The sequence below is a fragment of the Xyrauchen texanus genome, chromosome 44 (assembly GCF_025860055.1).
Source record: "Xyrauchen texanus isolate HMW12.3.18 chromosome 44, RBS_HiC_50CHRs, whole genome shotgun sequence".
Classification (NCBI taxonomy): domain Eukaryota; kingdom Metazoa; phylum Chordata; class Actinopteri; order Cypriniformes; family Catostomidae; genus Xyrauchen; species Xyrauchen texanus.
In genome coordinates, this window is record NC_068319.1 from 9,055,737 (window position 1) to 9,068,152 (window position 12,416).

The window sequence follows — 12,416 nt, forward strand, 5'->3', positions numbered from 1 at the left end:
CCATACTTGTTCAATACATAATTTGTTCTACTTTGTTCATTATTTATTTTTATTTTTCATGCTCATATAAATGCTTTAGCAATACAATGTACAATTTGTCATGCCAATAAAGCTCATTTGAATTTGAATTGAGAGAGAGAGAGATAGAGAGAGAGAGAGAGAGAGAGAGAGAGAGAGAGAGAGAGAGAGAGAGAGAGAGAGAGAGAGAGAGAGAGATGGAAATATTGTGTCCCTTATGTAAACATTCATTTTAGATGTTACCATACCAAACCCCATTATGCTTCAGGCTGTGGATCATGAGCAGCTACAACTAGCAGATTGTGTATGTATCTTAATTTAGGAAATTTGTATGGCTGGGTCTCCATCGTCACCATTTGTTGCCAGTGTTTTAGCAAGCCATACTAACCACTAACATGGAGATCAGATTTTTCTCCTCTCTCTAACAGAATGTTTCCATTTATCATTATCTGATGAAATGTTCTGAAATGAAATGTTCTGATAAAATCCTATTTGGATTATTGACATACTTTTTTATTAAATTTGTTTTATTATGCAAACAAATAATGTGACAGTATTTACATGTAACAAATACAAAATAACCAAGGCAAACAAACATACATACCAACATCCAACATGTCTATCTCCTGCATGTATATATTGGTGTGTGTGTGTGTGTGTGTGTGTGTGTGTGTGTGTGTGTGTGTGTGTGTGTGTGTGTGTGTGTGTGTGTGTGTGTGTGTGTGTGTGTGTGTGTGTGTGTGCATGTAACTGTATCTGGGTGTTGGGGTGGAAGCATATAAACAAAAGAACATCTAGAAATGTATAATGGGGGTGGGTTATTATATTCTTAATATGGTTTTGCTTACATGATATTACCTTTACTTTATTGGAATGTATATTTTTCATGCTGCTCATAGGACTCATTGTGATTTAAATCATTTTGTGTTCTTTTTAATCAAATAACAATAAAATACTAATGTAGCTCTTTAATTTGCTTGCACATTACATCAATTAAAACTGCATTTCTGAGACTTCACTGTAACTATACTGGCATTTTTTTTTGTAGTAAAGTAAATATAGCAGAAAAGATTAAGTACTTGCTACATTAAATAAGCTAGTTTAAGCGTGAACTTGAAAGTATTAAGTACATTCTACATTTGTACTCAATTCAAACATGAAATGAATGAATGCTTTAGCTTATAAGTAAACATTATTTATGATTGTTTGTTATCTTTACGATGCGTTATAATGCATCAATCCTAAAGTAGAAAACCTTGTCATATTTATCTGCTAATTTGAGAAAAATTCACAGGTATATAAAATAAGTAACTTTTACTTAACTTTTCGAAGCTGGTGTTCCCAAGGCTTAATTAATGAGCTTGCATGGTTTTACAGTTTGCACATTTATTTACACCGGTTTTATTGTTGATTTTGTTGTTATTTAGTAACTTCTTGTTTCGTGAAGTCTGAAGTTAATTTTCTTCTCAAAAATACCCATTCATGATCAAAAAAATATGTTGATTGTTAGTTTTAAGGTTTGCATGCGCATGATTCTTGTTACGTTCACCAGTAATGCAAGGTAATGTTGTCAAATAGACAGAAATATGCATCCCTGTGGAATGTAGTACAAAACAAAACATATATTAATTAGGCAAATTCAAAATGTGAAATAATTTTATAAAATGTTCATTTAAATTTTACAAGTTTTAAGTACAATCAGATTTGTAGGTAAAAGTTACTGTTTAAAATGAAATTTTAAGTTACATTTACTTAATTTAGTCAATATTATTCAGTCAATATTTATAATTGTCAATATAGTCTTTAAGTTGATTTTACTTCTCAGAAAAACTGCTAAATAAAAGTCAAGGAAATCTTACTAGTATTTTTTTCAGTGAAAGGTCTGTGATGTTACATCCATTCCAGAGTTTTGATTTGTTTTATTTAAAAGCTTTTAATATGGTCCAAATACAACTTCAGGATCATTAGCTGTATTTTGGTGGGCTTAGAGTTTGCACAATAAGGCAACGAATCCCAGAGGAATAACAGGAACTGCTTTTCAATGTTCTGACAGGCGACACATTATCAATCTTCTGCCCTGAAAACTATATTTGTCTATCTTTTCAGGATGCAAGGCAATACGAGGTGTGTATGTAGAATCCATCTGTCTTTTGGAACCACTCCTCGACAATATCTCTACATTCCTTTTCTCTGCTGGGCTCCAGTAAATGTGTTTGTCTCTAGAGGACCTCTCCCAGCACAGTAAAGATGGTGGACAATATGGTGTTTATATGCTGTAGCACTTCAGAGGCTGAGGCCTGTCTTGTACTTTCTTTGTCTGGTAACCAGTGGTGTAGTGGTGCCTGGAAAAGTGGGTATACTCTTAATTTATGCCCCACATTTTTTTTAAAGTGGCCCAGCAAAGGATGAACACCCTGTGTTATAAACAGTGACATGTAAGACTAGTCTTGCATATTTAGTTCACCCCAAAATGGACCAATAGTATTTGCACACAGTCACATAACTTCTGCTGCTTGACTTCACGGAGTAAGGATTGTTATGATATTAATATTAGCCACAGAAGAGGTGCAGATTTTGCAATCAATACTGACCCAAAGACTATAGGAAGAGAGAACTACATAATTATGAATTTTGCATGAACTATTCCTTATTCCATCCACACATGAAAATTGGACAACTATTAACCTTGCAGGTAGTCTACGGCAGTTTTTACTGGGTGTTTTTTGGGTATATTTGCATTTATTTACATGCGATTGCAGTGTTTCCCACAGGATTTTGTGAGACTATGGGGGTGGACCTCCGACCCTCTAGAGGGGTTTGGGGGCATGCTCCCCCATAATAATTTTGCACTTTGAGAGCAAAATAAAGAGGCTAGTGTTGTGCTCTTGTAAGCAGTGTTGTGCTCTTAAATCTGTAGTATGCAACTTTGAAATAAACTGAATTGAGAAACAGCGCCCCAAATTCTTCCTCATATACATGATGCTCTTCACCCCCAGCCAGGGTTTAATTGACAGCTGTTCACAAACAGAGGCCTGCCTCACCAAAAGCGATTGGCTAAAATTTGCTGGATTGGCACTACCCGACCCACATTTTTCACTCAGAGCTAGAGTCTGTGGTGCTAACTAATCTCTCACAGGGCCTCTTTTAACAAGACACCATGTTTATAGATTGTTTGTAGATTGTTTTAGAAAACAATTTTTTCAATGAATAAATTCTACCTACTGTAGCTTTAAAAATGTCATGCCCTAACCATTCTGAAAAGCAGGGTACAAACTAGGGATGTCAGTTTCAGCTTTTTATCTTTGCTAATGCTAATGCTAGCTAGCTAGTGAAGCCGTAAGCAGTGTAACGATGTGCCAATTAACCTAGTAACGCTAACGTTAATTTATGTTAATCATCATGATTGTAACTTCAGCAGTAATATTATCTGTTTGCGCTTGTACACTGATGTGTCGAATAGTGTATAAATGCAGTGGATACATTTAATGTTAGTTAACAATCCTCACCGATCATGTTGAAGAAATAATCGTCATTGATAGTACATTTTTGTTTTCACTCGCCAGATGTTTGAACTCATGTAAGCACAATGTAACTAAAAAATATATTAAGCAAACTGAGAGAGGGGGCCTCTTCATATATATTTACACAATATAGTATATTGTAATTTTAATTTGATTTTGCTTTAAAATTTTAATCACATTTTAGCATTTTAAAGCATTTACAAATTTCACATTCTATCAATTTTTATGATGTCATGAAATCGCATTTTTACTAATGAGACAAGCTGTTGTCACTGTTTGAAATTTCATACATATTATTAACAAAACAATTCACAAGATGGGAACCTAATAATGAAAATTAGGGGCTGACAATTAATTGTCAAACAAATAATTGTGATTATGATGATTAATTGCTTGTTTTAGGTGTTTCACGAATATGACGATTAATTAACATAACAAACTCACTATGACCTGCAGCCAACCTGTATATTGTATTGTATTGTGCAATAGTAAAATATTTCTGCCTTAAATTCTTCACTTTCATACATTATTTTAAGGCTCTCTGATTAACTCACAAGCCCTTATTTCTCATGAAGGAAGACTTAGAGTTTGTGTTTCTTGCATTTGATCATCTCCACAGAAATAGAGCAGGACTGTCTCACTGCTGCACTGAGTGAATAAACCCCATTTGCATTACATGGCCGTTAATTGAAACTGGAGTCCTTTGCGTTCACAAAATGAATAAGTTTATACCTCGTTTATTTTTCACGAGAGTTTGGCGAAAGTCTCTGTAGACGGCGTCACATCAGAACGCTTGAGAAGTGATTCAGCTTCACAACTGAATGACACAAGTGCTTTTTCCCGCGCTCATCAGACAGCATGCAAGGAAAGACAAGGCTGAATCCAGCTTCAACTGTTTGCATTCAGTAAAAGGGACTCGGTGTTCGAAACTACACAACTCAATCACCGGCGAGTGAAATGTTCATTTAATTATTGAAAGTGCGGCATCATTTTATTATGCCTCACTTTACTTGTTGACAGTGGCTAATAGACATTTTTTGGTCGCACAGTGAGAAATTTACTTGCATATGTGAGTGATTTATTCGCAATGTAGAAGGCTGAGTTAACGTTACCTCAAAGATTTGTCGTCGTCCTCAACCAAATATCAGACGGAATACTCCAGTGTAGATATCTGCGAGCGCGTGAGTTTACAGCAACGGGTGAGGAACTGACTGGCGCGCGCGACAGAGCGCAAAACGCAGCCTTTTATTTTATGTTATTGTGAGTGCAAAATTATTTTAGATGAGAAGTGTAAAAATGTTTTCGGTTCATTATGAGACCGTGGCTGGGCAAATTAGATTAGTCAATTAATGGGAAACACTGCGATTGGATTAGCTACTCATGTGCTGGACTGTCATGTTTTTGGCTATTGCAGGACACTACTGAATGATGCGCATCAGAGGGGATTTAGAAGTGGGTATACGCAATGCAGACCTATAAAGAAGTGGGTATACGCCGTATACCCGCCACTACATCCCTGCTGGTAACCCCTTAAGGCTCACACTTTGAGGTTGGATGAGTCATTTAGGTATTTTATTTAATTTTTTCACATTGAGGGACAATAAAGGCGAAAACTGTTTTCACCCACATGCAGCAAAACTCATGAGATTCAGGTGGGTGAGTGGCTGAAGAATGGTGCTTCAATTTAATTTCAGAATGAGCCCTGATCATGGTGTTTAAGACCTTTTCTCTGTTCATGTATAACACTAGCGCTGATGAATGTCACTCCATGGAGGATTCTTTGCTGAAAACTTTGTAAATAAACGATCTAAAACGACATTATGCTGCTTTGTGTTTATTATGCAATTATCAGTTGCAGCTGTATACGCGGTTCTTTAAATAAATGTGAGAGTCTTGCAGCTATTCATTGAAGAGCATGACCTTTCAAATGTGCTGCTAGTTATATTAAGATTTTATTTTAGGTTGGGCTAAATTTTATTCAAAATAATGGATATATATCAATAAAAATATTAATAAGAGTAATATAGGCCTATACATATCTTTACAAATAGGCTACATAATTGAATTAATTAAATGAAAATGTTTAATTTACTGCTAATGATCAATCGAATAGTAATGTTAAATTAGTCATTTAAAAAAAATAGTGTATCAAAAGAACAGCATAGGGAAAATGTTGTGGGTTTAAATTTAGATTGGCATTCATGCACACGCTTTAAATTGTACTTCTGTTCTTCCTCTTCGTGCATTGGTTCATGTCTCAGCGGTCAGGACACTGACCAATCAGAGGCCGGAAATTACCCTCCCAATACAAAGAAGCTAGAAAACGTAAACAAACCTGAAACGTACTGCATAACACCTTTACTTAATAATTCTCAACGGTTTCTGTGTTAAACGAGCCTCACTTCCATAAAACGATACTAACGGTGCCGAAAACGATCCCCATCAACGAAGAGGATAAAAGAAAATAGGAAACGCGCAAGATGGCCCCGCTGCTGACGGGGAATGTTGTCTGATTCGAGAACGAACCGTTGTTTTGAACTGGCTCTTTTGAATGAATCTCTTGAACCATTTCGCTAAGCATTTGTAAATAATTCGACGAGAACTTAGCAGTACAGTTTTGACAGTTTGGGTTGGTGGGTGGCATTTTGGAACCATAAACAACGTAATGTTTGACAAAATACATGAGAAAATTTTTGAGAATCCTATTGAGAACATGTAGAATTAATGTAAGTGTTAAGAACACAGCATCTAAACGTTTAGAAAAACATATGGTACAAATGTTCATTTGAAAAAAATAATAAACAGAAAAAATATTTTACTACAAACAATAGCGATGACAAATCAGCGAATAATTTGAATTGAACCGGCTCATTAAAACGAACCGTCCTATCGAATCGATTCCCTCAAATGAATCTAATTCCCAGCTCTACTGACGGGGTGGCGCTTGCGCAAACGAGCTCGTACGTCAGATAGCGCGAGCGTTTCTTGATCACAACAGAGACGCTCCGCGGCTAAATCCCCTCTTTCACCGGGAGAATAACGGCGCCGTTTGCCGTATCTTCGGAGGAGCTGTTCTTTGGTGCGCTTTATGTTTCATGTCCTCGCATCATGGGCTCGATTAGCGATTCCTTGTTTTTATTGTTCTGTCTCTTATCGTGCCGGATTTTCGCGCAGTACCGGGGATAGAGGCCTCCGCGCGCCTGCTCGATTAACGGAGAGCCCGCGCGGAGCGACGAGGCCACGGCGGGAATTCGGAGGCGATTGTTTTAGAGGTCAGAGACTCTGCTAATCGGACAGGAGTAGAAAACGTTCCGGTAATCAGTGTTTAACAGCTGAGAGAGTTGGAACTGAATCACCGTGGCCACCGGTGTTGATGTGGGGTAAAATGGAGACCCCGACGATCATGTACGATCTGGACACCTCCGGTGGGCTTATGGAGGTAAGACATATACATACACTATACATTTATACTTCTCTTAACGGGCCTCTAGCTCTCGGTTTACCGGTTAACAGTTTCCATGTAGCCGTTAGCTTGCTCTGACTCCCTAATGTCATCGGTAGCCTCCCCTATCATTACGGTTTTCATATCGCCGTAAAGCTAAACCGGAATTTCCGTTCTAACGTACGGCGCGCGCCCAGGGCCCAACAATGGCTCGAGCACACCAGCTGATGTGATGATGCCAGACGCGAGCAGATGTTTCAGTAATGAGCCTCTGAATCTCTCCCGCTTCCCTTCTGCAGCAAATCCAGACTCTACTGGCGCCGCCCAAATCCGAGGATGGAGAGAAAAGGAGCAGAAAACCGGACAGGAGCACCAGGAGAGCCAGTAGGGCCACCAACCACGACACCTGTGACAGCTGCCGGGAAGGAGGGGACCTGCTGTGTTGTGACCACTGCCCCGCCGCCTTTCATCTGCAGTGCTGGTGTGTTTGTGTGTGATGCTACATTAGTTTATGGGAGATGATGGACCAGTCTGTGTTGAGATGTTGTTCATCCATTAGTACAGACTCATGCTTGGCAACAGGGGTTTGCCAGCTTTCATGTTTACTGTCTGGTGAACTGTTTGGACCTTATTCGCAGTAGCGCCACCTTTAATTTTTGACGGGAATAACAACGAGGTTGTGAGGGATCGACTGACAGTCTTTCCAATAGGTTGCACTGTTGTTTAAAGTGTTTTTGATCATTCCACTGACGAAAAATTTAATAAAACATCCTTCCAAGGAATTTCAGTTGACTAAACTCCAGAAACCATGATTTTTGGAGCTTTATATAAGGGATGTGCAAAACTATCAATTTTCATAATCGACTAGTCGGTTGCTTGTTTGAACAACTAGTCGACTAGTCGGTGTTAAAGGCAATAATGATAATTTGACCCCAATCATACACGTTTCAGAGGGATGTAAGGACGCTAAGCATTGCATTTCAACATGGCTTATCAACAAATAAATAGGCAAAATTACTAAAACATCTAATTGCACAAAAGTATCACAATCAAATATAATGAAGGCATCAATACAGAGCGGTACAAACCCGCTTATGTACATAAGAATGATGCGCTTCAATGTAAACAAAGATACACATAGTTCATGACATCAAGTAGTTTAAACATTTTACTGCAACTATTTATTTGAAGCAGTTTCATACAGTATCAGCAAAAGTCTTTAATCTCTCCAAACACCTCACAAATACGGGAATATTACTCACAGCAGAGGATTTAAAGGAATATTCTGGATTCAATATAAGTTTAGCTCAATCGACAGCATTTGTGGCATAATGTTGATTACCAAAAAAATTAGTTTAGACTTGTCCCTCCTTTACAAAGAAAAAGCAAACATTGAGGTTACAATGAGGCACTGACAATAGAAGTGAATGGAGACAATTTTTGGAGGGTTTAAAGGCAGGAATGCAAAGCTTATAATTTTATAAAAGCAATTAAAATAATTCTTCTGTTAACTTTATTTGAGCTGTAAAGTTGCTTAAACTCATTTTTACAGTCATTGTAGGGTTTGTTGACATTATACTGTCATGACAAGTTCTAAAATTGGATATAACTTTACACAGATAATGTTAGTAAGTGATTTTATAACACTAAAATCATGCACGTTAACTATGTCTTGTGTACTTTTGAAATAATTAATGTTTTAACATTAAAAAATTGGCCCCATTCACTTCCATAGTAAGTGCTTCACTGTATCCCAGATTTATGGGGGGGGTTTTAAGAAAAAAGGGCAAGTCAAAATGAATTTGTGTGGTAATCAATATTATGCCACAAATGCTGTAATGCATTCGTTAACTTGTAATAAACCCAGAATATTCCTTTAAGGTCCAGCAGTGATCGTTTTGTAATGTGTTGTTGATGCAGCACTTATATGGCTTTATCAGCAGCGCCGGTGCATAAATGGACTAAACCTAAAGCATTAAAGAGACAAAAGGTCTTGCAGAGGGTTTTACTGTGCTGAATATTTTTCACTTTTAAGCACAGCAAGCTATAATTATGCAAAACGCTCTCTAAGTTGCATCTCAATTAATCTGAGAATTGTGTCTCACATTAAAAACACTACCACTAAAAATATTAATGTTAGTAGTCTACCCCACTAATCGACTTTTCAGTTGTTGGACAACTATTCAATTAGTTAACCACCGTGACACTTCCCTACTTTACAGTATAAAGTGCATGCCATTGAATTGACTAAGTCTATCCCTCACAGCCTCGTTTTTTCACGACAAAATCAAATATGGTGCTTCTGTGAATAAGGTCTTTTGTGTTAGACATGCTATGGAAACAAAGTTCTAGTAATGTTGTGTTTGTTTTAAATGCCAAATTGTAGAATTTCTCTGACTTGTGTCGAAGGTCTTGTTGGAATCGTGTCATTTGACCAGTAGATTTGGACGATGTTTCCTCTTTCATCTCCAGATGGAATTGAACATAAGTGGCTCATGGGCAGCTGCTGCAGTTGTACATTTAAGCCTGATTTATACTTTGGAAGAAGCCAAACTTTTTTCTCCTGGACGAACTAAAGCACCCTAGGCAAATAAAGCCAACATTTATACTACACACAACGTAGTTTGAAAATTAGTTAGTTGAGGGTGACATCACGGAAAGCTGTATAGAGAGACGGGCTTCAGAGTAATCCATTTTAACGACAGTAACCTAGGTAATGGCTCCTTAGCTGGCATGCATGATTGTAAATAAAAATCATCATATTGAAACCACACCCATGACTATTTTAACCAATCAGTTCTCCTAGGTCAAGATTTTCAGAGATTAGTGCAAACAGGAGAAATATTACCAAATGAACACATTGGCAGGATAAAAAATGTCACTGCTTTTCGTCATCATTTGTAGGTGAACTAAGCAAAGCCTGTTTGCCCAGTAAGTATAAACTAGCCTTTATAAGCTGTGAGATGTTTCTTTAAGGAGCAGGGAATTGTCCTTGAACTCTGGACGGAGCCTGATAAATGATTAACCATGGGTTGCCAGCTGGCTGTCCAATGGCTTCGACCTAGTCTCCGTTATGGAGAAATGTGACTTAGATTATGAGAAAGATTTTCCATAATTAACTTATAGGAACCACAGTCAGTCTGTCAGCAGAAGCTCTTAGCATAGATGTTCATAGATTCACTAAAAATGGGACTTTTGGGATATGCTTTGTTTTTCAAAACTTGTTTTGTTCTGCAGTTGGTCAACAGTAATGAAGAGTTTGGAATAGATGTTTGAATTTAAATCTCTCAATCTAATCATATTTTCCTATTGTTTGCTCTGCTTTGTGTTTGGGAGATGAAATGATTCCATGTGTGTTTGAAGATAAATGCATGCAGCTGGTGCACTGTGGCCCAAAGGCTCTTGGAAGTCTGCCCAGGAAACTCCACACTGGCCTTCATCTCTGTAGAGTATCTCTGTAGAGTCGCACCATCCTAGGAGTTTATTGGGTTGACCTGATGGGCCTTATAAGAACACACGTTTGTAAATGCAGTTAAGTTGTTAAAGGTTCTTGGTTTGTGTTGCATATCCATTGTCCCTGGTGGGAAATTAAAAAGTTACATTGAGTTTCATTTTATGAACCCGTTTATGTTGTTGTTACTCGTTTGTTATAATACTCATATGACGGTTGAGCTCTGTGTGTGCGTGTGCACGCATGCGTGTGTAATGCACATTAGAAAACAGAGATTCCTTTCTTGGAGAGCAGAGTATTGATTTACCCTTTGAAACATAGGAAGTCTGTTTCTCCGCTCCCTTTGAATTCTGAATATAGTAAGTTAATTTAGTCATATCCTTGGAAACATCTCCTGGATTCTGGCCTGGCTTTGGAACCTGCCAAACCCAATAAGCATAATGCTTATCATGTTGGATTCTCTTTGCTTAGCTTGAATTTAAACTCTTTAAGTGGGCTGGAGTATAAAGCTAGTTTGCCTTTTAGTACTTCTGATGGATTTCTTTTATTTTAGTGTCCAATGACTGTTCTCTCCATAACTTTTAGTTTATTCTGTGTAATCTGATGCCAGCAGTTACACCTGAATGTTGTTTACATTTCCTTAGTAACCCACCATTAAGTAGAGACATGCTGCCCCCTGGTGACTGGATGTGTCATCGCTGCACTGTTCGCAAGAAGGTAGGTATCCTGTCTGTGTTATAAAAAGGAACCACTTTGTTCACGATATGCAAAGCTCTTATTTGAATTCAAGTGTTTACATTTTTAATTTAACAAAATGTTTTTCCCCTTTAAAGAAAAGGGAACAGAAGAAGGAGCAGATTAATGGTCTTTTGGAGCAGCAGCTGGGCAAGCAAATGGCCTCGCCAGCTCCCGAGCAGGAGTGTGGGACGCTACGTCTGGACCACACCCTGGGGTCAGGCGGCACCGGGCTTCGATCCGCTGTTGCTCAAGTGCGACTCCTGGAAAGACAACCAAGCAGCAGACCTGCGACCCCCAACTCCAACGCTTCTTCAACCGACATGGCCACACCGTCTGAGCAGAACGACATGGAGGAAGATCTGCTGGACGTGGAGGAAGAGGCACAGGGTTCTGAGCCTGAACTCTCCAATCTCACTGCGACCCTCAAGAGACCTTTTGACCTCCTAATCGCCGCTGCTATGCAGAGGAACCCCACGCAGTTCCAGCTTCCAAATGACCTCACCTGCACAACCGCACTTCCAGGTACATGACAGGCCAATCTCACATGAGTAATTGCCTGCAATTCAGCTCATTGTGCATAGTAAATGTGTAAAGGGCTGATCACAAGCTGCTTCTGATCTCTTTCTATCAGGCACCGGCAAAAGGAGACGAAAAGACGAGTTAACTGGCAAGAACGTGAAACACCCACAGCAGGAGCTGGACAGTTATGGAATAGTTCCATTACCAGTGAAAGTGTGCAGCACATGCAACAGGTACAAGCTTTTGTGTTAATCACAATGCTTAAATTCATTATCTTTATTACACTCCACCTTTCTGTGTTTAAGTCAGTTCAAACATCTTAACATTCAGACTCAATTAAAATATTTTAGATAATTACAGCCTTAAGTCCAAGTATACTTCAGTTTTGACACTAACGCCTAGTGTCGGTGTATAGTTAAACACTAGCCTTAAGTATACTTAATTTGACTAGACCCATAAAGATATTTTCAGATTCCTTCAGATTTGCAGGTATCTCCTGAACTACTCATACATGTGCTCTTGACTTGCACATACACTGTTGTTGTTTCTACCTTCCTCTCCTGATGTTTAGAGGCGATTACATCTTTTAGCGCTTCTTAGTGACAGCAACGGCTCAATTGTGAGTGTTGCCACCTTGTGGACCCATGGATAAGTGCAAATAATTCCAGGTGCATGCGCATACTGTGCACTCAGAGTATGCACGGTTCGAAAAATCAGCTACACACTT

The 12,416-nt window shown here is 38.5% G+C and overlaps 2 protein-coding genes across 2 annotated transcripts in view; both read left to right on the forward strand.

The window, feature by feature from the left end:
• sez6a (seizure related 6 homolog a) overlaps positions 1-5,285 on the forward strand; it is a 70,292-nt gene extending 65,007 nt beyond the window's left edge. The window contains exon 17 of the mRNA XM_052117163.1: positions 2,125-5,285. Coding sequence (XP_051973123.1) covers positions 2,125-2,154 — 30 coding nt within the window. The 3' untranslated portion in view covers positions 2,155-5,285. The remainder of the gene's footprint in view (positions 1-2,124) is intronic.
• Positions 5,286-6,518: 1,233 nt separating this feature from the next.
• LOC127636358 (PHD finger protein 12-like) lies at positions 6,519-11,941 on the forward strand. The gene is made up of 5 exons (XM_052116807.1): positions 6,519-6,978; positions 7,281-7,462; positions 11,077-11,149; positions 11,266-11,692; positions 11,802-11,941. Exons 1-5 carry the CDS (start codon positions 6,913-6,915, stop codon positions 11,939-11,941), a joined length of 888 nt encoding a protein of 295 aa, XP_051972767.1. The 5' UTR covers positions 6,519-6,912.
• Positions 11,942-12,416: the final 475 nt, after the last annotated feature.